The 25,070-nt window shown below is 66.0% G+C and overlaps 2 protein-coding genes across 3 annotated transcripts in view; one reads left to right on the forward strand and one right to left on the reverse strand.

Moving 5' to 3' along the window:
• On the forward strand, nucleotides 1–19,012 carry LOC142403266 (polyadenylate-binding protein 2-like). Of its 2 annotated transcripts, XM_075489476.1 has the most exons (8): nucleotides 354–516; nucleotides 1,619–1,733; nucleotides 1,835–1,902; nucleotides 2,023–2,129; nucleotides 2,234–2,321; nucleotides 2,415–2,563; nucleotides 5,696–5,777; nucleotides 19,003–19,012. In XM_075489476.1, exons 2-7 carry the CDS (start codon nucleotides 1,652–1,654, stop codon nucleotides 5,733–5,735), a joined length of 534 nt encoding a protein of 177 aa, XP_075345591.1. In that variant the 5' UTR covers nucleotides 354–516; nucleotides 1,619–1,651; the 3' UTR covers nucleotides 5,736–5,777; nucleotides 19,003–19,012. The 2 variants fall into 2 exon arrangements, with proteins under 2 accessions (XP_075345590.1, XP_075345591.1); XM_075489475.1 differs by lacking the exons at nucleotides 5,696–5,777; nucleotides 19,003–19,012 and having other exon boundaries at nucleotides 1–516; nucleotides 2,415–2,553.
• The window catches only part of LOC142403265 (myosin-7-like), a 23,448-nt gene continuing 17,270 nt past the window's right edge, over nucleotides 18,893–25,070 (reverse strand). Inside the window, exons 28-39 of the mRNA XM_075489473.1 lie at nucleotides 24,904–25,022; nucleotides 23,940–24,136; nucleotides 23,473–23,656; nucleotides 22,456–22,621; nucleotides 22,250–22,374; nucleotides 21,858–22,166; nucleotides 21,541–21,744; nucleotides 21,287–21,412; nucleotides 20,917–21,192; nucleotides 19,239–19,334; nucleotides 19,018–19,152; nucleotides 18,893–18,934 (exon numbers count right to left, since the gene is read on the reverse strand). Of these exons, the coding sequence (XP_075345588.1) occupies nucleotides 18,914–18,934; nucleotides 19,018–19,152; nucleotides 19,239–19,334; nucleotides 20,917–21,192; nucleotides 21,287–21,412; nucleotides 21,541–21,744; nucleotides 21,858–22,166; nucleotides 22,250–22,374; nucleotides 22,456–22,621; nucleotides 23,473–23,656; nucleotides 23,940–24,136; nucleotides 24,904–25,022 (1,958 nt within the window). The 3' untranslated portion in view covers nucleotides 18,893–18,913. The remainder of the gene's footprint in view (nucleotides 18,935–19,017; nucleotides 19,153–19,238; nucleotides 19,335–20,916; nucleotides 21,193–21,286; nucleotides 21,413–21,540; nucleotides 21,745–21,857; nucleotides 22,167–22,249; nucleotides 22,375–22,455; nucleotides 22,622–23,472; nucleotides 23,657–23,939; nucleotides 24,137–24,903; nucleotides 25,023–25,070) is intronic.

Below are 25,070 nucleotides of genomic sequence, written 5' to 3' on the forward strand. Positions count from 1 at the left end.
GTCCCCGCTATTGGGCGCCGCCTCGCCGTCCCCGCCCCTCCCCTTCCCCCCGGCGCGGCGCATGCGCGGTGCGGCGGGCGGCCATGGCGGCGCTGCGGGGCGGCGGTGCGGGGCAGCGCGGGGCTGAGGCGGCGGCGGCGGCGGCCGGAGCCGGGGCCGGAGCCGGGACCGGAGCCGGCGGGAGCGGGAGCGGGGAAGCAGGGCCGCCCTACGGGAACGGGTTGGGAGCGGCGGCGGGGCAAGAGGAGACGGCGGCGGCGGCCTTAGGCGAGGCGGGGCCCGCGGGAGGGGCGGGGGAGGCCGAGGGGGAGGAGGAGGAGGAGGAGGAGGAGGGGGGACGGCGGCAGCTTTGGGGGGGGGCGGCCCGGGGGTTCCGGGCCCGGGGGAGCCGCTGGTGTTGCCGCCGCCGCCGCCGCTACCGCCGCCCCGCATCCGCCGCACGAAGCCGCCGAGGAGTTGGAGGAGGAGGCGGGTTTGGGGGACGGAGACCCGGGGGACTCCGCCATCGAGGACCCGGTGAGGGGGAAGGGGGAGAAGAAAGGGGGGGGGGGGGGGGAGAGGGAGCGGGGGTCACGTGGGGCGAGGGGCTTGCGGGAAGGGATGTGGGCGGGGCCGGGGCCACGTGTGTGGTGTGGTGTGGGGGGGGGGCGCCTGGGTCACGTGGGGTGAGGGGCTTGGCGGGAAAGGGGGGTGGATGGAAGGGGGGTGTTTGGTCACGTGGCGGGGGCTGGAGTCACGTGGGGGGGGTGGGAGGGGATGGGGTCCTTGGTCACGTGGCGGGGGGGGGCTGGAGTCGTGGTGGGGGGGTGGAGGGGATGGGGGGGTGTCCTTGGTCACGTGGCGGGGGTTCTTGGTCACGTGGGGGGCTTTGGAGGGGGTGGGGGGGTCTTTGGTCACGTGGGGGGGGTCCAGAGTCAAGTTGGGAGGGGAATGGGGGGGTCCAGAGTCATGGGGGGGGGATGGGGGGTCCTTGGTCACGTGGGGGGGGGTCCACAGTCGTGTTAGGGGGGGATGGGGGGGGTACTTGGTCACATGGAGGGGGTGGGGGTGTCTTTGGTCACGTGGGGGGGTCCAGAGTCAAGTGGGGGGGGGGTCCTTGGTCACATGGAGGGGGTGGGGGGGGATGGGGGGGTCCTTGGTCACATGGAGGGGCTTTGGAGGAGGTGGGGGGGGGGTGGAGGGAATTGGGGGGGGTCCTTGGTCACATGGGGGGGGTCCACAGCTGTGTTAGGGGGGGATGGGGGGGTCTTTGGTCACGTGGGGGGGGTGGGGGGGGTCCAGAGTCATGGTGGGGGGGGAAGGGGGGGGTCCTTGGTCACATGGAAGGGGTGGGGGGTGTCTTGGTCACGTGGGGGGGTCCTTGGTCACATGGAGGGGCTTTGGAGGAGGTGGGGGGGGGTGGAGGGAATTGGGGGGGGCTCCTTGGTCACGTGGGGGGTCCTTGGTCACATGGGGGGGGTCCAGAGTCGGGGGGGGGGGGGTGTTTGGGGTGACGGGGGTGACGGGGCTTGGGGGGAAGGGGCTGGGGGGGCCTTGGTCACTTTGGGGGGGGCCTTGGTCACTCGGGGGGGAGCCTGGGGCGCCCCTGACCTGCCCCCCCCCTCTCCCCCCCCCCCAGGAGCTGGAGGCCATCAAGGCCCGGGTGCGGGAAATGGAGGAAGAGGCGGAAAAGCTGAAAGAGCTGCAGAACGAAGTGGAGAAGCAGATGAACATGAGCCCCCCGCCGGGCAACGGTCAGGGGGGGCCCGCGGCATGGGGGGGGGCACCCCCAGGTGGTGGGGGGGGGGGGGGCGTCCCCGTCACCCCGCCCGTGACCCCCGCCTGTGCCCCACAGCCGGCCCGGTCATCATGTCCCTGGAGGAGAAAATGGAGGCGGACGCTCGCTCCATCTACGTGGGCAACGTGAGCGTGGGGGGGGGGCGGGGTGGGATTTGGGGGGGGGCGCGGGGGGACCCGGGCGTGCGGCCCCCGCCCCCCTAAAGCGTCGTGTGTCCGTGTGTCCGTCCCCCCCCCCCCCCCAAGGTGGACTACGGGGCCACGGCGGAGGAGCTGGAGGCCCACTTCCACGGCTGCGGCTCCGTCAACCGCGTCACCATCCTGTGCGACAAATACAGCGGCCACCCCAAGGGGTGAGTGGGGGGGGCGCCCCCGCCCCGCCACGCCCCGCCACGCCCCGCCACGCCCCGCCACGCCCTGCCACGCCCCGCCACGCCCCTCTCCCCCCGCCCCGCAGGTTCGCCTACATCGAGTTTTCCGACAAGGAATCGGTGCGGACGTCCATGGCGCTGGACGAGTCCCTCTTCCGCGGGCGGCAAATTAAGGTGAGGCGGCGGCGGCGGCGCGGGCGGGCGGGGCGGGGGCGGGGCCGCCGCGCTCCGCCCGCCCCGTTCACCCTCCCCCGCTCCCTCGTTAAGGTGATCCCCAAACGAACCAACCGGCCCGGCATCAGCACGACGGACCGGGGCTTTCCCCGCGCGCGTTACCGGGGCCGCGGCGGCGGCTACAGCGCCACTCGCGCCCGCTTCTACAGCGGCTACAGTCGCCCGCGCGGGCGGGCCTACAGGTGGGGGGCTTCTGGGGCGGGGTTGGGGTCCTCCGGGGTGGGCTGAGGGGTGTTGGGGTCTTCTGGGAGGTGGTTGAGGTCCTCCAGGGGGGGCTGAAGGGTGTTGAGGTTCTCCAGGAGGTGGTTGGGGTCCTGCAGGAGGTGGTTGGGGTCTTCCAGAGTGGCCTGAAGGTGTGTTGGGGGCTTCTGGGAGGTGGTTGGGGGCTTCTGGGAGGTGGTTGGGATCTTCTGGAAGGTGGTTGAGGTCCTCCAGAGTGGGCTGAAGGGTGTTGAGGTTCTCCAGGAGCTGGTTGGGGTCCTCCGGGAGGTGGTTGGGGACTTCCAGAGTGGCCTGAAGGGTGTTGGGGTCTTCTGGGAGGTGGTTGGGGTCCTCCAAGGTGAGCTGAAGGGTGTTAGGATCTTCTGGAACAGGGTTGGGGTCTTCTGGGACGTGGCTGGGGTCCTGCAGGAGGTGGTTGGGGTCTTCCAGAGTGGCCTGAAGGGTGTTGGGATCTTCTGGGACATGGTTGGGGTCTTCTGGGATGTGGTTGGGGTCCTCCAGGAGGTGGTTGAGGTCCTCCAGGGTGGGCTGAAGGGCGTTGGGGTCTTGTGGGAGGTGGTTGGGGTTCTCCAGGGGGGGCTGAGGGGTGTTGGGTCCTCCGGGAGGTGGTTGGGGTCTTCCACAGTGGCCTGAAGGGTGTTGGGGTCTTCTGGGAGGTGGTTGGGGTCTTCCAGGAGTTGGTTGGGGTCTTCTGGGAGGTGGTTGAGGTTCTCCAGGGTGGGCTGAAGAGTGTTGAGGTCCTCCAGGAGGTGGTTGGGGTTCTCCAGGAGGTGGTTGGGGTCCTCCAGGGTGGGCTGAAGAGCGTTGAGGTCTTCTGGACGTGGTTGGGGTCTTCCAGGAGATGGTTGGGGTCTTCTGGGAGGTGGTTGAGGTCCTTCAGGGTGGGCTGAAGGGTGTTGGGGTTCTCCAGGAGGTGGTTGGGGTCCTGCAGAAGGTGGTTGGGGTCCGCCAGGATGGCCTAAAGGGGGTTGGGGTCTTCTGAGACATGGTTGGGGTCTTCCAGGAGGTGGTTGGGGTCTGCCAGGGTGGCCTGAAGGGGGTTGCAGTCTTCCAGGAGGTGGTTGGGGGTCCTCCAGGGTGGGCTGTGGGGTGTTGGTTTCTCCAGGAGGTGGTTGGGGTCCTCCAGGGTGGGCTGAAGGGTGTTGAGGGTCTTCTGGGATGTGGTTGGGGTCTTCTGGGACGTCGTTGGGGTCCTCCAGGTGGGCTGAGGGGCGTTGGGGTCTTCCTGGGTGTGGTTGAGGTCTTCTGAGATGTGGTTGGGGTCCTCCAGGGTGGGCTGAGGGGTGTTGGGTTCTCCAGGACGTGGTTGGGGTCCTCCAGGGTGGGCTGATGGTGCTCTGGTCTCCAAGGAAGGCTGAGGTCCTCCAAGGGTGGGCTGACCTAGGGGTACCTTGGTTCTCCATGGTGGTCCGAGGGTGCCTTGGTCCTCCAAGCCACCTGAGGTCCTCGGGGCGGGCTGAGGGTTCTTTGGTCGTCCAAAGAACACTGAGGCTTTCTAGAACGCTCTGAGAGGGGAGACCTTGGGTCTCCAGGGTGGTCCGAGGGTCCGTTGGTCCTCCAAGGTCTTCCAGAGCGGGTTGATGGAACTGAGGTCCTCCAGGGGGGTCTGAGTTGGGGGTGTCTTGGGTCTCTAAGGTAGCCAAGGTCTTCTAAAGTAGATTGATGGTACTGAGGTTCTCCAGAGTGGTCTGAGTTGGGTGTTCCTCCGTTCTCCAAGGTAGTTGAGGTTCTCCAGGGTGGTCTGAATTGGGTGTTCCCTGGTTCTCCAAGGTAGTTGAGGTTCTCCAGGGTGGGCTGAATTGGGTGTTCCTCGGTTCTCCAAGGTAGTTGGGGTTCTCCAGGATGGGCTGAGTTGGGTGTTCCTTGGTTCTCCAAGGTAGTTGAGGTTCTCCAGGGTGGTCTGATGGTACTGAGGTTCTCCAGGGTGGGCTGAGTTGGGTGTTCCTTGGTTCTCCAAAGTAGTTGAGGTTCTCCAGGGTGGGCTGAGTTGGGTGCTCCTCGGTTCTCCAAGGTAGTTGAGGTTCTTCAGGGTGGTCTGATGGTACTGAGGTCCTCCAAGATGGGCTGAGTTGGGTGTTCCCTGGTTCTCCAAGGTAGTTGAGGTTCTCCAGGGTGGTCTGAGTTGGGTGTTCCTCGGTTCTCCAAGGTAGTTGAGGTCCTCCAGGGTGGGTTGGTGGTACTGAGGTTCTCCAGGGTGGTCTAAGTTGGGTGTTCCTTGGTTCTCCAAGGTAGTTGAGGTTCTCCAGGGTGGGCTGAATTGGGTGTTCCTCGGTTCTCCAAGGTAGTTGGGGTTCTCCAGGATGGGCTGAGTTGGGTGTTCCTTGGTTCTCCAAGGTAGTTGAGGTTCTCCAGGGTGGTCTGATGGTACTGAGGTTCTCCAGGGTGGGCTGAGTTGGGTGCTCCTCGGTTCTCCAAGGTAGTTGAGGTTCTCCAGGGTGGTCTGATGGTACTGAGGTCCTCCAAGATGGGCTGAGTTGGGTGTTCCCTGGTTCTCCAAGGTAGTTGAGGTTCTCCAGGGTGGTCTGAGTTGGGTGTTCCTCGGTTCTCCAAGGTAGTTGAGGTCCTCCAGGGTGGGTTGGTGGTACTGAGGTCCTCCAGAGGGAGGTAAGTTGGGTGTTCCTTGGTTCTCCAAGGTAGTTGAGGTTCTCCAGGGTGGGTTGGTGTTACTGAGGTCCTCCAGGGTGGGCTGAGTTGGGTGTTCCTCAGTTCTCCGAGGTAGTTGAGGTTCTCCAGGGTGGTCTGACTTGGGTGTTCCCTGGTTCTCCAAGGTAGATAAGGTTCTCCAGGGTGGTCTGATGGTACTGAGGTTCTCCAGGGTGGGCTGAGTTGGGTGTTCCTCGGTTCTCCAAAGTAGTTGAGGTTCTCCAAGGTAGTTGAGGTTCTCCAGGGCGGGCTGATGGTACCGGGGTCCCCCAGGGTGCTCCGAATCGGCGCGTCCCTCGCTCCCCCAAAGCGCCCGGGTCCTCCAAGCGGGGCCCGCGCTGCTTTGGTCCTCCTGCAGGGCGGTCCCAAGAGGGGAGAACCTCGCTCCTCCCCCACCCCACCCCACCCCACCCCCCCCTAACCCCTCCCCCCTCCCCTCGTTTCCGCAGGGGCCGGGCCAGAGCCACCTCATGGTACTCCCCCTATTAGTCCGGGGCTCCCCGAAACTGCCGCAGCCGGACGCCGCCGCCGCCGCGGGGCGGGGGGCCCCGAGGGGGGGGGGAGAGGGGGGGGGGGCGCCGCCGCCCCCCCGCGTGGCCCCTCCCCCACGCGCCCCCTCCCCCCCTCCCCCTCCCCTCCCCCCCCAGATGTGAGTGTGTTTATCGTTGCAGGTGGCAGAGCCGGAGGGCCGGGCAGGGCCGGACGTCGCCGGGGGGGGGGAGGGGGGGGTCCGGGGGGGCCCCCGCGCCGCGCGGGGGAGGGGAGGGGTGTGTGTGTCTGCGGGGGGGGAGGGGGTAATAAAGCGGCCCCGGGGGGAGACCCGGCGGTGTCTGTGCTGCCGGCCGCCGCGGGGGGGGGACACGGGGCGGGGGGGACACGGGGCGGGGGCGGGACGAGGGACGAGGGACGAGGTCCTCCAGGAGAGGAGGGAGGTGACGGGTGCCCGGGGCGGGAGGGAGGGAGGGGAGGTCCTCCAGGGCAGGCAGAAGCTGATGGTCCTCGAGTGAGGTTCTCCAGGCCAGGCAGAAGATCGGGTGGAGGTGAGGTTCTCCAGGCCAGGCAGAAGCTGATGGTCCTCGAGTGAGGTCCTCCAGGCCAGGCAGAAGATCAGGTGGAGATGAGGTTCTCCAGGCCAGGCAGAAGATCGGGAGGAGGTGAGGTTCTCCAGGCCAGGCAGAAGATCGGGTGGAGAGAAGGTTCTGGAGGACAGGCAGAAGATGTCTTGGTCTTTTAAGATGGAGAGAAGGTCCTCCAGGGCAGGCAGAAGATCGGGTGGAGGTGAGGTTCTCCAGCACAGGCAGAAGATCAGGTGGAGGTGAGGTTCTCCAGGCCAGGCAGAAGCTGATGGTCCTCAAGTGAGGTTCTCCAGGCCAGGCAGAAGATGTCTTGGTCTTCCAAAGTGGAGAGAAGGTTCTCCAAGTCAGGCAGAAGATCAGGTGGAGCTGAGGTTCTCCAGCACAGGCAGAAGATCAGGTGGAGCTCAGGTTCTCCAGGCCAGGCAGAAGCTGATGGTCCTCAAGTGAGGTTCTCCAGGCCAGGCAGAAGATCGGGTGGAGGTGAGGTTCTCCAGGCCAGGCAGAAGGTGTCTTGGTCTTCCGAGGTGGAGAGAAGGTTCTCCAAGTCAGGCAGAAGATCAGGTGGAGCTGAGGTTCTCCAGGCCAGGCAGAAGATCGGGTGCAGATGAGGTTCTCCAGGACAGGTGGAAGGTGTCTTGGTCTTCTGAGGTGGAGAGAAGGTTCTCCAAGAGAAGCAGAAGATCGGGTGGAGGTGAAATCCTCCAGGCCAGGCAGAAGATCAGGTGGAGAGAAGGTTCTGGAGAACAGGCAGAAGATGTTTTGGTCTTCTAAGGTGGAGAGAAGGTCCTCCAAGAGAAGCAGAAGATCGGGTGGAGTGGAGATGACGTTCTCCAGCACAGGCAGAAGATCGGGTGGAGATGAGGTTCTCCAGCACAGGCAGAAGATCAGGTGGAGAAGAGGTTGTCCAAACCAGGCAGAAGCTGATGGTCCTCCAAGGTGGAGGTGAGGTCCTCCAGGGCGGGCAGAAGCTGAAGGTCCTCCCAGGTGGAGGTGAGGTTCTCCAGAACAAGGAGATCAGGTGGAGGTGAGGTCCTCCAGGGTGGGCAGAAGATCAGGTGGAGGTGAGGTCCTCCAGGCCAGGCAGAAGCTGATGGTCCTCAAGTGAGGTCCTCCAGGCCAGGCAGAAGATCAGGTGGAGGTCAGGTTCTCCAGGCCAGGCAGAAGCTGATGGTCCTCGAGTGAGGTTCTCCAGGCCAGGCAGAAGATCGGGTGGAGGTGAGGTTCTCCAGGACAGGTGGAAGGCATCTTGGTCTTCTGAGGTGGAGAGAAGGTCCTCCAAGTCAGGCAGAAGATCAGGTGGAAATGAGGTTGTCCAGGCCAGGCAGAAGCTGATGGTTCTCAAGTGAGGTTCTCCACGCCAGGCAGAAGATCAGGTGGAGAGAAGGTTCTAGAGGCCAGGCAGAAGGTGTCTTGGTCTTCTAAGATGGAGAGAAGGTCCTCCAGGGCAGGCAGAAGATCAGGTGGAGGTGAGGTTCTCCAGGACAAGGAGAAGATCAGGTGGAGGTGAGGTTCTCCAGGCCAGGCAGAAGCTGATGGTCCTCAAGTGAGGTCCGCCAGGCCAGGCAGAAGATCGGGTGGAGGTGAGGTTCTCCAGGACAGGTGGAAGGTGTCTTGGTCTTCCAAGGTGGAGAGAAGGTCCTCCAAGACAGGCAGAAGATCAGGTGGAGCTGAGGTTCTCCAGGACAGGCAGAAGATCGGGTGCAGATGAGGTTCTCCAGCACAGGCAGAAGGTGTCTTGGTTTTCCAAGGTGGAGAGAAGGTTCTCCAAGTCAGGCAGAAGATCGGGTGCAGGTGAGGTTCTCCAGGCCAGGCAGAAGCTGATGGTCCTCGAGTGAGGTCCTCCAGGCCAGGCAGAAGATCAGGTGGAGGTGAGGTTCTCCAGGACAGGTGGAAGGTGTCTTGGTCTTCTGAGGTGGAGAGAAGGTCCTCCAAGTCAGGCAGAAGATCAGGTGGAGGTGAGCTCCTCCAGGCCAGGCAGAAGCTGAAGGTCCTCCCAGGTGGAGGTGAGCTCCTCCAGGACAAGGAGATAGGGTGGAGGGGAGGTCCTCCAGGGCGGGCAGAAGCTGATGGTCCTCCAAGGCGAGTGAGGTTCTCCAGGCCAGGCAGAAGGTGTCTTGGTCTTCCAAGGTGGAGAGAAGGTCCTCCAAGAGAAGCAGAAGATCAGGTGGAGCTGAGGTTCTCCAGCACAAGCAGAAGATCAGGTGGAGCTGAGGTTCTGCAGCACAGGCAGAAGACCAGGTGGAGAGATGGTTCTCCAGACCAGGCAGAAGCTGATGGTCCTCAAGTGAGGTTCTCCAGGCCAGGCAGAAGATCGGGTGGAGAGAAGGTTGTGGAGGACAGGCAGAAGATGTCTTGGTCTTCTAAGATGGAGAGAAGGTTCTCCAAGTCAGGCAGAAGATCAGGTGGAGGTCAGGTTCTCCAGCACAGGCAGAAGATCGGGTGGAGGTCAGGTTCTCCAGGCCAGGCAGAAGCTGATGGTCAAGTGAGGTCCTCCAGGCCAGGCAGAAGATCAGATGGAGAGAAGGTTCTGGAGGACCGGCAGAAGGTGTCTTGGTCTTCCAAGGTGGAGAGAAGGTTCTCCAAGTCAGGCAGAAGATCAGGTGGAGGTCAGGTTCTCCAGCACAGGCAGAAGATCGGGTGGAGGTCAGGTTCTCCAGGCCAGGCAGAAGCTGATGGTCAAGTGAGGTCCTCCAGGCCAGGCAGAAGATCAGATGGAGAGAAGGTTCTGGAGGACCGGCAGAAGGTGTCTTGGTCTTCCAAGGTGGAGAGAAGGTTCTCCAAGTCAGGCAGAAGATCAGGTGGAGGTCAGGTTCTCCAGCACAGGCAGAAGATCGGGTGGAGGTCAGGTTCTCCAGGCCAGGCAGAAGCTGATGGTCAAGTGAGGTCCTCCAGGCCAGGCAGAAGATCAGATGGAGAGAAGGTTCTGGAGGACCGGCAGAAGGTGTCTTGGTCTTCCAAGGTGGAGAGAAGGTTCTCCAAGTCAGGCAGAAGATCAGGTGGAGATGAGGTCCTCCAGCACAGGCAGAAGATCGGGTGGAGATGAGGTTCTCCAGGCCAGGCAGAAGCTGAAGGTCCTCCCAGGTGGAGGTGAGCTCCTCCAGGACAAGGAGATAGGGTGGAGGTGAGGTCCTCCAGGGTGGGCAGAAGCTGATGGTTCTCCAAGGCGAGTGAGGTTCTCCAGGCCAGGCAGAAGGTGTCTTGGTCTTCTGAGGTGGAGAGAAGGTCCTCCAAGTCAGGCAGAAGATCAGGTGGAGGAGAGGTGCTCCAGGCCAGGCAGAAGCTGATGGTCCTCCAAGGTGGAGGTCAGGTTCTTCAGGACAAGGAGATTGGGTGGAGGTGAGGTTCTCCAGGGGGGGTGAGGTTCTCCAGGTGGAGGTGAGGTTCTCCAGGTGGAGGTGAGGTTCTCCAGGTGGAGGTGAGGTTCTCCAGGGCAGGTGAGGTTCTCCAGGTGGGTGAGGTTCTCCAGGGCAGGTGAGGTTCTCCAGGGGGGTGAGGTTCTCCAGGGGCAGGTGAGGTTCTCCAGGGCAGGTGAGGTTCTCCAGGGGGGTGAGGTTCTCCAGGGGCAGGTGAGGTTCTCCAGGGGGGGGAGGTTCTCCAGGTGGAGGTGAGGTTCTCCAGGGCAGGTGAGGTTCTCCAGGGGCAGGTGAGGTTCTCCAGGTGGAGGTGAGGTTCTCCAGGTGGGTGAGGTTCTCCAGGTGGAGGTGAGGTTCTCCAGGTGGGTGAGGTTCTCCAGGTGGGTGAGGTTCTCCAGGTGGAGGTGAGGTTCTCCAGGGGCAGGTGAGGTTCTCCAGGTGGAGGTGAGGTTCTCCAGGGGAGGTGAGGTTCTCCAGGGGCAGGTGAGGTTCTCCAGGGGCAGGTGAGGTTCTCCAGGGGGGTGAGGTTCTCCAGGGGGAGGTGAGGTTCTCCAGGTGGGTGAGGTTCTCCAGGTGGAGGTGAGGTTCTCCAGGGGCGGGTGAGGTTCTCCAGGGGCAGGTGAGGTTCTCCAGGGCAGGTGAGGTTCTCCAGGGGCAGGTGAGGTTCTCCAGGGGCAGGTGAGGTTCTCCAGGGGCAGGTGAGGTTCTCCAGGGCAGGTGAGGTTCTCCAGGGCAGGTGAGGTTCTCCAGGGGGGTGAGGTTCTCCAGGGCAGGTGAGGTTCTCCAGGGGAGGTGAGGTTCTCCAGGGAGGTGAGGTTCTCCAGGGGCAGGTGAGGTTCTCCAGGGGCAGGTGAGGTTCTCCAGGGGGGTGAGGTTCTCCAGGGGGAGGTGAGGTTCTCCAGGTGGGTGAGGTTCTCCAGGTGGAGGTGAGGTTCTCCAGGGGCGGGTGAGGTTCTCCAGGGGCAGGTGAGGTTCTCCAGGGCAGGTGAGGTTCTCCAGGGGCAGGTGAGGTTCTCCAGGGCAGGTGAGGTTCTCCAGGGGCAGGTGAGGTTCTCCAGGGCAGGTGAGGTTCTCCAGGGCAGGTGAGGTTCTCCAGGGGAGGTGAGGTTCTCCAGGGGCAGGTGAGGTTCTCCAGGGGGGTGAGGTTCTCCAGGGCAGGTGAGGTTCTCCAGGGCAGGTGAGGTTCTCCAGGGGGGTGAGGTTCTCCAGGGCAGGTGAGGTTCTCCAGGGAGGTGAGGTTCTCCAGGGGAGGTGAGGTTCTCCAGGGGCAGGTGAGGTTCTCCAGGGGGGTGAGGTTCTCCAGGGCAGGTGAGGTTCTCCAGGTGGGTGAGGTTCTCCAGGGGGGTGAGGTTCTCCAGGGCAGGTGAGGTTCTCCAGGGGCAGGTGAGGTTCTCCAGGGCAGGTGAGGTTCTCCAGGGGAGGTGAGGTTCTCCAGGGGAGGTGAGGTTCTCCAGGGGCAGGTGAGGTTCTCCAGGGGGGTGAGGTTCTCCAGGGCAGGTGAGGTTCTCCAGGGCAGGTGAGGTTCTCCAGGGGGGTGAGGTTCTCCAGGGCAGGTGAGGTTCTCCAGGGGGGTGAGGTTCTCCAGGGCAGGTGAGGTTCTCCAGGGGAGGTGAGGTTCTCCAGGGGAGGTGAGGTTCTCCAGGGCAGGTGAGGTTCTCCAGGGCAGGTGAGGTTCTCCAGGGGGGTGAGGTTCTCCAGGGCAGGTGAGGTTCTCCAGGGGAGGTGAGGTTCTCCAGGGCAGGTGAGGTTCTCCAGGGCAGGTGAGGTTCTCCAGGGCAGGTGAGGTTCTCCAGGGGGGTGAGGTTCTCCAGGGCAGGTGAGGTTCTCCAGGGCAGGTGAGGTTCTCCAGGGGGGTGAGGTTCTCCAGGGGCAGGTGAGGTTCTCCAGGGGGGTGAGGTTCTCCAGGGGGGTGAGGTTCTCCAGGGCAGGTGAGGTTCTCCAGGGGGGTGAGGTTCTCCAGGGCAGGTGAGGTTCTCCAGGTGGGTGAGGTTCTCCAGGGGGGTGAGGTTCTCCAGGGCAGGTGAGGTTCTCCAGGGGGGTGAGGTTCTCCAGGGGGGTGAGGTTCTCCAGGCCAAGGAGAAGACCAGGGCGGGGGAGGTTCTCCAGGGGCAGGGGATGGGGTGGGGGTGGGGGTGGCCCCCGGGGCCTCCGGGCAGCAGCAACCCTGCGTGCTGGGGTGGGGCCGCCCAGTGCCTCCCAGTGCCCCCCAGTTCCTCCCAGTACCCTCCCAGTGCCTCCCAGTTCCTCCCAGTGCCTCCCAGTACCCCCCAGTCACCCCCCAGTGCCTCCCAGTCACCCCCCAGTGCTTCCCAGTACCCTCCCAGTCACTCCCCAGTGCCTCCCAGCCAATCCCAGTTGCCCCCAGTCACTCCCCAGTGCCTCCCAGTACCCTCCCAGTCACCCCCCAGTGCCTCCCAGTACCCTCCCACTCACTCCCAGTTGCCCCTAGCCAATCCCAGTTGCCCCCAGTCACTCCCCAGTGCCTCCCAGTACCCTCCCACTCACTCCCAGTTGCCCCCAGCCAATCCCAGTTGCCCCCAGTCACTCCCCAGTGCCTCCCAGTACCCTCCCACTCACTCCCAGTTGCCCCCAGCCAATCCCAGTTGCCCCCAGTCACTCCCCAGTGCCTCCCAGTACCCTCCCAGTCACCTCCCAGTTGCCCCCAGCCAATCCCAGTTGCCCCCAGTCACTCCCCAGTGCCTCCAGTACCCTCCCAGTCACTTCCAGTTGCCCCCAGCCAATCCCAGTTGCCCCCAGTCACCCCCCAGTGCCTCCGAGTCCCTCCCAGTGCTCTCCAGTTACCCTCCCAGTTGCCCCCAGTGCTTCCCAGCCAATCCCAGTTGCCTCCAGTCACTCCCCAGTCACCCTCCCAGTTGCCCCCAGTCACCCTCCCAGTGCTCCCCAGTCCCTCCCAGTGCTCTCCAGTCAGCCCCCAGTGCCTCCCACTCACTCCCAGTCACCGCCCAGTGCCTCCCAGTCACTCCCAGTTGCCCCCAGTCACCCCCCCCAGTGCCTCCCAGTAGCTCCAAGTGCTGCCCAGTCACCTCCCAGTGCTTCCCAGTACCCTCCCAGTCACTCCCAGTTGCCTCTAGTCACTCCCCCAGTGCTTCCCAGTCACCCCCCACTTGCTCCCAGTCCCTCCCAGTGCTCTCCAGTCATCCCCCAGTGTTTCCCAGTCACTCCCAGTTGCCTCCAGTCACCCCCCCAGTGCTTCCCAGTCCCTCCCAGTCACCCCCCACTTGCCCCCAGTCCCTCCCAGTGCTCTCCAGTCACCCCCCAGTCGCCCCCAGTGCCTCCCAGCCAATCCCAGTTGCCCCCAGTCACCCCCCAGTGCCTCCCAGTAGCTCCAGGTGCTCCCCAGTCACCCCCCAGTGCCTCCCAGTGCTTCCCAGTTGCCTCCAGTCACCCCCCCAGTGCCTCCCAGTCACTCCCCACTGCCTCTCAGTTGCCCCCAGTCACCCTCCCAGTGCTCTCCAGTCACCGCCCAGTGCCTCCCAGTCACTCCCAGTTGCCCCCAGTCACCCCCCAGTGCCTCCCAGTAGCTCTGAGTGCTCCCCAGTCACTTCCCAGTGCTCTCCAGTCACTCCCGGTTGCCTCCAGTCACCCCCCCCCAGTGCTTCCCAGTCACTCCCAGTGACCCCCCACTTGCCCCCAGTCCCTCCCAGTGCTCTCCAGTCACCCCCCAGTTGCCCCCAGTGCTTCCCAGTACCCTCCCAGTCAGCCCCCCAGTGCTTCCCAGTGCCCCCCCAGTCACCCCCCAGTGCCTCCCAGTTGCCCCCAGTCACCCCCCAGTGCTCCCCAGTACCCTCCCAGTCACCCCCCAGTGCTCCCCAGTGACCCCTCCCAGTTGCCCCCAGTCACCCCCCAGTCCCTCCCAGTGCTCCCCAGTGACCCCTCCCAGTTGCCCCCAGTCACGCCCCCCCCCCCCAGTCACTCCCAGTCCCCTCCCAGTACCCCCCCAGTCCCTCCCAGGCACCCCCCAGTCCCTCCCAGTGCTCCCCAGTGACCCCTCCCAGTTGCCCCCAGTCACGCCGCGCCCCCCCCAGTCACTCCCAGTCCCCTCCCAGCCCCCCCCAGTGCCTCCCAGTCCCTCCCAGTGCTCCCCAGTGACCCCTCCCAGCCCCCCCCAGTGCCTCCCAGTGCCTCCCCGTCCCCCCGCCCCTCCCAGCCCCACACAATGTCCCTTTGTCCCCCGTCCCGGCGCCGCCCGACACCGGGTCCTGTCCCCTCCCCCCACCTCCCCTCCCCCCCCGGTCCCCTCCCCCTCCCCCCATCTCCCCTCCCCCCGCCATGGGGCAGCAGGAGCCGGCCGGGGCCTTCGACCTGGGGGTCCTGCGCACCCCCGGGGGGCTGCTGCTGGCGGCCGAGCTGGTAGGGGGCATGGGGGGCCATGTGGGGCGCTATGGGGCGCTATAGGGTGCTGTGGGGCGCTATAGGGTGCTGTGGGGGTGCTGTGGGGCGCTATGGGGGTGCTGTGGGGCTCTATAGGGGTGCTATGGGGCTCTATAGGGGTGCTATGGGGTGCTATGGGGGTGCTATGGGGCTCCATAGGGGCGCTATGGGGGTGCTGTGGGGCGCTATGGGGGCGCTATGGGGCTCTATAGGGGTGCTATGGGGTGCTATGGGGCTCCATAGGGGTGCTATGGGGTGCTATGGGGGTGCTATGGGGCTCCATAGGGGCGCTATGGGGGTGCTGTGGGGCGCTATGGGGCTTTATAGGGGTGCTATGGGGGCTCTGTGGGGCTCTATGGGGGTGCTGTGGGGCGCTATGGGGCTCTATAGGGGTGCTGTGGGGATGCTGTGGGGCGATGTGGGGCTCTGTGGGGCTCTATAGGGGTGCTGTGGGGCACTATGGGGCTCTATAGGGGCGCTATGGGGGCGATGTGGGGCTCTGTGGGGCTCTATAGGGGTGCTGTGGGGCACTATGGGGCTCTATAGGGGCGCTATGGGGGCGATGTGGGGCTCTGTGGGGCTCTATAGGTGTGCTGTGGGGCGCTATGGGGGTGCTGTGGGGCTCTAGGAGTGCTATGGGGGTGCTATGGGGCTCTATAGGGGTGATGTGGGGTGCTGTGGGGCTCTATAGGAGCGCTATGGGGTGCTGTGGGGCTCTGGGGGCGCTGTGGGGCTCTATGGGGCTCTCGGGTGCTGTGGGGTGCTATGGGGCGCTGTGGGGTGCTATGGGGCGCTGTGGGGCTCTGGGGGTCTCTGCTGGGGCTCTGTGGGGTGCTGTGGGGTGCTATGGGGCTCTGTGGGGCTCTGTGGGTCTCTGCCGGGGCGCTGTGGGGTGCTATGGGGCGCTGTGGGGCGCTATGGGGCGCTGTGGGGCTCGGCGGCCCTCTCGGGGGTGCCATAGCCCGCCGTGGGGCGGCCGCGCCCCGTCCCCGCCCAGGCGCTGTGTGGGGCGGTCGTGGGGCTGCTGGCCCCGCCCGCGCCCCCCACGCTGGCCCCGGCGCTGCTGCAGGCCCTGGGGGGCGCGGCCGCCCTGGGGGGCCGCCTGCTGCGGGCCCCGCCCCGCCTGCCCCACGGCTACGGGCCCTGCCTGGTACGTGACCCACGGCCGCCCCACGCCTCCCCGTGGTGTCCCCTCCCTGTCCGCCGGGGCGTCTCCTGGTGTCCCCTCCGTGTCCCTGTGGTGTCCCCATGGTGTCCCCTCATGTCCCCGTGGTGTCCCCCCATCCTGGCATCTCCTGGTGTCCCCCCATGGTGTCCATCTTGGCGTCTCCCGGTGTCCCCTCCATGTCCCCTCCGTGTCCCCTCCATGTCCCCATGGTGTCCCCCCATGGTGTCCCCTCATGTCCCCGTGGTGTCCCCCCATGGTGTCCCCCCATCTTGGCATCTCCTGGTGTCCCCTCCATGTCCCCATGGTGTCCCCCATGGTGTCCCCTCATGTCCCCGTGGTGTCCCCCCATGGTGTCCCCCCATCTTGGCATCTCCTGGTGTCCCCCCATGGTGTCCATCTTGGCATCTCCCGGTGTCCCCTCCATGTCCCCGTGGTCTCCCCCCATGGTGTCCCCTCATCCTGGCATCTCCTGGTGTCCCCTCCATGTCCCCATGGTGTCCCCCCGTGGTGTCCCCCCATCCTGGTATCTCCTGGTGTCCCCCATGGTGTTGTCCCCATGGTGTCCATCCTGGTATCTCCCCGTGTCCCCTCCATGTCCCCGTGGTCTCCCCCCATGGTGTCCCCCCATCCTGGCATCTCCTGGTGTCCCCTCCATGTCCCCATGGTGTCCCCGCATAGTGTCGTCCCTTGGTGTCCACCGGGGCATCTCCTGGTGTCCCCCCATGGTGTCATCCCCACGGTGTCCCCTCCATGTCCCCGTGGTGTCCCCCCGTGGTGTCATCCCATGGTGTCCCCCCGTGGTGTTGTCCCCATGGTGTCCCCCCATGGTGTCATCCCTTGGTGTCCCCCCATCCTGGCATCTCCTGCTGTCCCCCATGGTGTTGTCCCCATGGTGTCCATCCTGACATCTCCTGGTGTCCCCTCCATGTCCCCATGGTGTCCCCCCATCCTGGCATCTCCTGGTGTCCCCCCATGGTGTCCCCCCATGGTGTCCCCTCCACGTCCATCCTGGCATCTCCTGGTGTCCCCTCTCCTGTCCCCATGGTGTCCCCCCATGGTGTTGTCCCCATGGTGTCCATCTGGGCATCTCCTGGTGTCCCCCCATGGTGTCGTCCCCTTGGTGTCCCCTCCACGTCCATCCTGGCATCTCCTGGTGTCCCCTCCATGTCCCCATGGTGTCCCCTGTGGTGTCCCCTCCGTGTCCCCATGGTGCCCCCCCACGGTGTCCCTCTCATGTCCCCCATGGTATCCCCATGGTGTCCCTCCACGGTGTCCTCCTCAGTGTCCCTCTCATGTCCCCCACGGTGTCCTCCTCGTGTCCCCATGGTGTCCCCCACAGTGTCCCCATGGCGTCCTTCTCGGTGTCCCTCTCATGTCCCCATGGTGTCCTCGTGTCCCCTGTGGTGTCCCTGTGGTGTCCCCATGGTGTCCCCTCACGTCCCCGTGGTGTCCCCCGTGGTGTCCCTCTCATGTCCCTCTCATGTCCCCATGGTGTCCCCCCATGGTGTCCTTGTGTCCCCGTGGCGTCCCCGCATGGTGTCCCTGTGGTGTCCCTCTCGTGTCCCCTCATGTCCCCATGGTGTCCCCCCATGGTGTCTTCGTGTCCACCGTGGTGTCCCCGTGGTGTCCTCCTCATGTCCCCATGGTGTCCTCGTGGTGTCCCTGTGGTGTCCCTCTCGTGTTCCCTCATGGTGTCCCCCATGGTATGTCCCCATGGTGTCCCCTCATGGTGTCCCCCCATCTTGGCATCTCCTGGCGTCCCCCATGGTGTGTCCCCATGGTGTCCATCCTGGCATCTCCTGGTGTCCCCCCATGGTGTCCTCGTGGTGTCCCCTGTGGTGTCCCTCTCGTGTCCCCTCATGGTGTCCCCATGGTGTCCCCCCATGGCGTCCTCCTCAGTGTCCCTCTCGTGTCCCCACGGTGTCCTCCTCGTGTCCCCATGGTGTCCTTCTCGGTGTCCCCTCATGTCCCCTGTGGTGTCCCTCTCGTGTCCCCTCATGGTGTCCCACATGGTATGTCCCCATGGTGTCCCCTCATGGTGTCCCCCTCATGTCCCCATGGTGTCCCCCCATGGTGTCCTCCTGTCCCCCCGTGGTGTCCCCTGTGGTGTCCCTCTCGTGTCCCCTCATGGTGTCCCCATGGTGTCCCCCCATGGTGTCCTCCTCAGTGTCCCTCTCGTGTCCCCATGGTGTCCTCCTCGTGTCCCCATGGCGTCCTTCTCGGTGTCCCCTCATGTCCCCATGGTGTCCCCCCATGGCGTCCCTGTGGTGTCCCTCTCGTGTCCCCCCATGCCGTCCTCCTCATGTCCCCATGGTGTCCCTGTGGTGTCCCTCTCGTGTACCCTCATGGTGTCCCCTCATCTCCCCATGGTGTCCCTGTGGTGTCCCTCTTGTGCCCCCTCATGTCCCCATGGTGTCCCCCCATGGCGTCCTCCTCGTGTCCCCTGTAGTGTCCCCCTCGTGTCCCCTCATGGTGTCCCCTCATGGTGTCCCCTCATGGTGTCCCCTCATGGTGTCCTCGTGGTGTCCCCTCTCGTGTCCCCCCATGGTGTCCCCGTGGTATGTCCCCGTGGTGTCCCTCCATGGTGTCCTCCTGTCCCCTGTGGTGTCCCTCTCGTGTCCCCTCATGGTGTCCCCCCATGGCGTCCTCCTCATCTCCCCGTGGTGTCCCCTGTGGTGTCCCCCTCGTGTCCCCTCACGTCCCCGTGGTGTCCCCCCACGGCGTCCCCACGCTGTCCCCCCACCTCCCCCCAGGACCTCCTCCGGGCCGTCAGCGGGACCATCATCTTCCTCGTCGTGGCTCTGGTGGCCCTGGCCGCCTCCCGGGACGCCTTGGCCGCCACCACCTTTGTGAGTGCCCCGCCCCCCCCCCCTCAAGCCCCGCCCCCGCCCCAGAACCCCACCCCCTGCCTGACCAGGCCACGCCCCTTTCCCCTCCTCCCCAGACCTTCAGCCTCATCCTCTCCTTCCTCTTCGCCTTCGACGCCTTCGTCACCTACCGCACCAAGGTGGCCCCGGCGGTGGGACAGGGTGAGTGACCGGGCCGTCTTGTCCGCCATCTTGTCCGCCATCTTGTCCGCCATCTTGTCCGCCATCTTGTCCCCCATCTTGTCCCCCATCTTGTCCCCCATCTTCTCCAACCCCCTTCTCTTTCTCTTCCAGACCCCGACATGGAGTCAACCTAACTGGACACCCCTCAACCTGATGTCCCATCATTCCCTGGGCCCCATAGCCCCATAACCCCCGCCCCATAACCCCCGCCCCATAACCCCCGCCCCATAACCCCCCAATTTAAACCTCTTCCACGGCTGATGCTTCTCTGTGGTCGTGTTGGTTTGTTTGGGGGGGCTGGGGTGGGCGAGGAGACGTCGTGTCCCTCCCTTCCATCCCACCGCTCCCGGACGCCTGGGTCTCCTCCGGTTGGGGAACATCTCCCCGGACGCCTGGGTTCTTCCGGTCGTCGTTAATTAATTGACTACTGCTACGTCGTTAGGAGCCCGTCTTGGACGGGGGAGGGTGGTGGTGGGTCTCTCGTGGTGGTGGTGGTGGTGGTGGTGGTGGTGGTGGGTCTCTCATGGTGGTGGTGGTGGTGGTGGTGGTGGTGGGTCTCTCATGGTGGTGGTGGTGGTGGTGGTGGGTCTCTCATGGTGGTGGTGGTGGGTCTCTCGTGGTGGTGGGGTCACTTCTCATCGTGCAGCTTCTGGGGCGGAGTGGAAGAGAGGATGAGGGCTTAGGGGGCGGCCGTGGGGCGGCCGTGGGGTGGGGGCATGGGGCGGGGCCCACCTTGGGGGCGACGTGGCGGCTCCTGGCCCGCAGCTTGTTGACCTGGGACTCGGCCGCCTCGGCGCGTTCCTCCGCCTCGTCCAGCTCGTGCTGCGCCTTGCGGAGCTTGGCCAGGTGGGCGTTGGCCTGTTCCTCCTGGGGGGCGGGCGGGCGGGGGGGCGTCAGTGGGGCCGCCCCACACCCCCCCGGCCCCCCCCCTCGGCCCCCCCCCGGGCACCCACCGCCTCCTCCGCCTGCCGCTTGTAGGCCTTGACCTTCAGCTGCAGCTTGTCCACCAGCTCCTGCAGCCGCAGCAGGTTCTTGCGGTCCTCCTCCGCCTGCGGGGGGCAGAGGGGCGGGGCTGGAGGGGGGGCCCCGGGGCGGGGCCGGCTCTGCCAGGCGGGGCCCGGCCGGGCCTCGGTTTCTCCCCGCCCGGAGACCTCCCGGGCGGAGGCTGGGCCGGGGTTTGGCTTCCGCCGGCCCCCGTGGCCGCCGGGTGGGGCGCGTTCTAGGTCACCCTACGGCGAGGGGCGAGCTCTGGGGCTCTGCTGCTCTCTGTCTCGGTGGCCACCGGGGCGGCCACGTTCTAGGTCACTCTAGAGTGCTGGACGTAGAGGCAGTGGGTGGCCCAGGTCACCCATGTCCCTGTGGCCACCGGGTCAACCCCGTTCTAGGTCACCCTACAGCGTGGGTCATAGTGGCAGTGGGTGGCCCAGGTCACCTGTGGCCACCAGGTCAACCACGTTCTAGGTCACCCTACGGCAAGGGGCGAGCTCTGGGGCTCTGCTGCTCTCTGTCTCGGTGGCCACCGGAGTGGCCACGTTCTAGGTCACGCTAGGGTGTGGGTCATAGAGGCAGCGGGCGGCCCAGGTCACCCGTGGCCACCGGGTCAACCACGTTCTAGGTCACCCTACGGCGTGGGTCATAGAGGCAGCGGGCGGCCCAGGTCACCCGTGGCCACTGGGGCAACCACGTTCTAGGTCACCCTACGGCATGGGTCATACAGGCAGTGGGTGGCCCAGGTCACCCATGGCCACTGGGGCAACCACGTTCTAGGTCACCCTACGGCAAGGGACGAGCTCTGGGGCTCTGGCGTTCTCTGTCTCGGTGGCCACCGGGTCAACCCCGTTCTAGGTCACCCTATGGCGTGGGTCATAGAGGCAGTGGGTGGCCCAGGTCGCCCGTGTCCCTGCGGCCACCAGGTCAACCCCGTTCTAGGTCACCCTACGGCGTGGGTCATAGAGGCAGTGGGCGGCCCAGGTCACCCGTGGCCACCGGGTCAACCACGTTCTAGGTCACCCTATGGCAAGGGGCGATCTCTGGGGCTCTGCTGCTCTCTGTCTCGGTGGCCACCGGGGCGGCCACGTTCTAGGTCACGCTAGGGTGTGGGTCATAGAGGCAGTGGGTGGTCCCGGTCACCCATGGCCACTGGGTCAACCACGTTCTAGGTCACCCTACGGCGTGGGTCATAGAGGCAGTGGGTGGTCCCGGTCACCCATGTCCCTGTGGCCACCGGGTCAACCGCGTTCTAGGTCACCCTACGGCAAGGGGCGAGCTCTGGGGCTCTGCTGTTCTCTGTCTCGGTGGCCACCGGGTCAACCCCGTTCTAGGTCACCCTACGGCGTGGGTCATAGAGGCAGCAGGCGGCCCAGGTCGCCCGTGGCCACCGGGGCAACCACGTTCTAGGTCACCCTACGGCGAGGGGCGAGCTCTGGGGCTCTGGCGTTCTCTGTCTCGGTGGCCACCGGGTCAACCCCGTTCTAGGTCACCCTACGGCGTGGGTCATAGAGGCAGCGGGCGGCCCAGGTCGCCCGCGGCCACCGGGTCAACCCGGTTCTAGGTGCCACTAGGGTGCGGGCCGTGAACCCCCGCGGGCACAGGGCCGGCGGGCGACCTCCCGGGCCGCCCCCCGCGCCCCACCTGGTAGCCGAGCTCCTTGACGCGGCGCTCGGACTTGCGGAGGCCCTTGACGCTCTCGGCGTTGCGCTTCTGCTCGGCCTCCAGCTCGGCCTCCAGCTCCCTGGCGCGGGCCTCCAGCTTCTGCAGCTGCTTCTTGCCCCCCTTGAGGGCCACCTGCTCGGCCTCCTCCAAGCGCAGCTGCAGGTCCTTGACCGTCTGCTCCATGTTCTTCTTCATGCGCTCCAGGTGGGCGCTGGCGTCCTGCTCCTTCTTCAGCTCCTCCGCCATCACGGCCGCCTGCCCCGGGAGAGAAGCGAGCGGCCGAGGAGCTGCGGGGCGCGTTCTCCGGCGGCCCGCGGCGGAAGGCAGGCGGCCCGGCCGCCGCACTCACGTCGGTGACGGCCTTCTCGGCCTTCTCCTCGGCGTTCCTGCGCTCCTGGACGGCCTCCTCCACCTCCGCCCGCAGCTGGGAGACGTCGCCCTCCATCTTCTTCTTCTGGCTGAGGAGGCTGGTGTTCTGGCGGGGGAGGAGAGGGCCTCGGGACCTCGGGAGAGGACCTCCTCCTCCTCCTCCTCCTCCGCGGGCCGCGAGGAGCGTCCCCGGGCGGCGGCGGCCTCTCTCCTCGCAGGGCCGCGAGGCCTCACCTGGGAGCGGAGGAGCTGGACCCTCTCGCCGGCCTCCGTCAGCTCCTGCTCGGCCAGCTTGCGCGCCCGCTCGCTCTGCTCCGCCGCCGCCCGCAGCTCCTCCAGCTCCGACTGCAGGAGGTTGCTCCTCCGCTCCGCCGCGGCCGCCGTCTCCTTCAGGTCCTCGTTGGCCCGCAGCGCGTCGTCCAGCTGCAGCTGGGCGTCCTGCGAGGCGGCGCGGCGGGAAGAGGGCGGGCGGGGCGGGCGGGCGGCCGCCCGGGCGGCGCCGCGGGGCGGCGGGAAGGGCCGCCCCTGCGCCGCGGCGGGGACGGAGGTACCTTGAGGCAGCCCTGCGCGGCCCGGGCTTGCTTCTGGGCCTCGGCGGCCAGGCGGGCGGCGTGGCCGAGCTGGGCCTCCATCTGGTCGAGGTCGCCCTCCGTCTTCTTCTTCAGCCTCAGGGCCTCGTTGCGGCCGCGGGTCTCGGCGTCCAGCGAGGCCCGCAGGGCGTCCGCCGCCCGCAGGTGGTTGCGCCTGGCCTGCTCCGTCTCCTCCTCCTTCTCGGCCAGCTTGCGCTCGTGGTCCGCCTTGACCTGCTCCAACTCCAGCTGGGCCCTCAGGATCTTCCCCTCCTCGTGCTCCAGAGAGGCCTGGGGGGGGACGGAGGGGACGTGGAGGGCCCCGGCGGAGCCCGGGGGAGCGCGGGGCGGCGCGGGGCCGCGCCTCGGCTCACCTCGGCCTCCTCCAGCGCGGCCTGCAGCTCCAGCTTCTCGGCCTCCAGCTGCTTCCGCGCCTTCTCCAGCTCGTGGAGGCTCTTGTGGCCGGCGCCCAGCTGCTCCGCGAGGTCCGCCATCTCCTCTGCCCGGGGGAGGCGGCGTCAGGGCCGGCGGGCGGCGGCGGGGAAGGAGGAGGGGGGCGGGGGGCGGCCCCCGGCCTCACCGTGGAGGTTCTTGTGCTCCCGCTTGAAGGCCTCCAGGTGCTCCAGCGACTCCTCGTAGGCGTTCTTCAGCTTGAAGAGCTCGGTGCTGAGGGCCCTGGCCTCCTTCTGCGACGCCTCCAGCTCCGTCTGCGACTCCTCGAACTTCTGCTTCCACTCGGACAAGACCTGGGGGGACGCCACCGGGCCCCGCTCGCCAGCTGCCTCCCCCCGAAGAGCTGCCGCCTCCTCATCCTCCTCCTCATCCTCATTCTTCTCCTCCTCCTTCTCCTTCTCCTCCTCCTTCTCCTCCTCCTCCTCCTCCTCCTCCTTCTCCTTCTCCTCCTTCTCCTCCTCCTCCTCCTTCTCCTTCTCCTTCTCCTCCTCCTCCTCCTCGTCCTCATCCTCGTGCTCCTCCTCCTCGTGCTCCTCCTCCTCGTGCTCCTTCTCCTCCTCCTTCTCCTCCTCCTTCTCCTCCTCCTTCTCCTCCTCCTTCTCCTCCTCCTCCTTGTTTTCCTTCTCCTCCTCGTCCTCTTCCTCGTCCTCTTCCTCGTCCTCTTCCTCGTCCTCTTCCTCGTCCTCTTCCTCCTCCTCCTCCTCCTCCTCCTCCTCCTCCTCCTCCTTCTCCTCCTCCTCCTTCTCCTCCTTCTCCTCCTCCTCCTTCTCCTCCTCCTTCTCCTCCTCCTTCTCCTCCTCCTCCTTCTCCTCCTCCTTCTCCTCCTCCTTCTCCTCCTCCTTCTCCTCATCCTTCTCCTCCTCCTTCTCCTCCTTCTCCTCTTCCTTCTCCTCCTTCTCCTCCTCCTCCTTCTTGTCCTCGTCCTCGTCCTCGTCCTCCTTCTCCTCCTCCTCCTCCTCCTCCTCTCCCCAGCAAGCTCCCGCCGGGTCCTGACGCTCTGCCAAATCACGGCCCTCGGCACTCGGCCACCTTGCTCCCGGGCTTCTCCTCCGGCCCGTCTTTGGTGGGCACCATTGGTGGGCCCCACGTTTGTCCGCCCCCTTCCCGCCCTTCTCCTCCCACCCTCTCCCGGTCCCCCCCCAACCTTGTCGAAGTTCCTCTGCTTCTTGTCCAGGGCGGCGGCCGCCGCGTTCGACCGCTCCAGGTCCACCGTCAGGTCTTCGATCTCGTTCTGCAGGCGGTGCTTGGTCTTCTCCAGGGAGGAGCACTTGGCGTTGACCGCCTCCACCGCCTCCTCGGCCTCCTGCAGCCGCTGGGCCAGCTTCTTCCTACCGGACGTAGGGGAGAAACCTCCGTGTGCCCCATCGACCCCTGGAGACCCCCTCGCTTGGTCGCTCCCAAAAGGAAGGTGCCCGAGAGCAAGGCGGCGGTGGGACTCGCGAGGGTCGGGGACGGCCTAGGTGTCTCTAGGCAGGTTCTAGGTCCCCCAAGGGGGCTCTCGATCTCCCAGGCCTGAAGACCCCACCCTCCTGGCCGGTGGCCGCTTGAGGAGAGCGGGGAGGCGGGGACCGGCAAGCCCCGGCGGGTCCCAGCCGCGGGGCGATGGCTCACTTGGCCTCCTCCAGCTCCTCGGTGCGCCGGATGGCGTCCGTCTCGTACTTGGTCCTCCACTGCGCCACCTCGGAGTTGGCCTTGGAGAGCGAGCGCTGGAGCTCGGCCTTGGCCTCCGTCTCCTCCTCGTACTGCTCCCGCAGCAGGTCGCAGTCGTGCCGGGCCGACTGCAGGGCGTGGGCCAGCGCGTTCTTGGCCTGGGGGGGGCGAGGAGAAGGTGGGACCGTTGGGTCCGCGTCACCTCGGGCTATCTCGAGCTCCTCCAACTCGGTCGGCGGTGGGGTTTCCCGTCCCAGCCTCCTCTCGACCATCCCCCCCCCCCGACCTCGACACCTCTAGACCCGCCCGACCAGCTTTAGGCCGGCCGGGGCTGACTCCACCTGGTCCAAAGCCACCCCACCGCCTGTAGAGCAACCCAACGGCCTCCCAGCCGACCGCCGCAGCCCCACCCATCCGCCGTTGGACCAGCGCCACCCGACGGAACCCCCCTGAGATGGAAGCCCCCTGAGATGGAACCATCCTGAGATGAAACCCCCCTGAGATGGAAGCACCCTTAGAAGGAACCCCCCTGAGATGGAAGCACCCAGGGATGGAAGCGCCCTGAGAAGGAACCACCTTGATATGAAACCACCCTGAGATGGAAGCACCCTGAGATGGAAGCACCCTTAGAAGGAAGCACCTTGAGGAGGAACCCCCCTGAGATGGAACCCCCCAGAGATGGAAGCACCCTTAGAAGGAACCTCCCTGAGAAGGAAGCGCCCTGAGGTGGAACCCCCCTGAGATGGAACCCCCCTGAGATAGAAGGACCCTGAGGAGGAACCCCCCTGAGATGGAAGCCCCCGACCCGACCAGCCGGAACTTGACTCCTTTTTGGCGCTACCACCGCGGGGGCGAAGGAGACCTCGTCCCGTGGCTCTCCCGCAGACCCCCAGACCGCAGTGGTCTTCTCAGCCGCCAGGCTGACCTTCATTTCCTCCTCCAGCTGCCTCTTCAGGTCCTCCAGCTGCTGGGTGTAGGAGTGCTTGCCCCTGGTGAGCTGGGAGATGAGGGCCTCCTTCTCCTCCAGCTGGCGGGACAGCTCTCCTGCGGAGGTAGGGAAGGTCTCAGGGTGGGGCAGGGGCTGGAGGCGTG

Source organism: Mycteria americana, unplaced genomic scaffold (genome assembly GCF_035582795.1).
Source record: "Mycteria americana isolate JAX WOST 10 ecotype Jacksonville Zoo and Gardens unplaced genomic scaffold, USCA_MyAme_1.0 Scaffold_156, whole genome shotgun sequence".
Lineage (NCBI taxonomy): Eukaryota > Metazoa > Chordata > Aves > Ciconiiformes > Ciconiidae > Mycteria > Mycteria americana.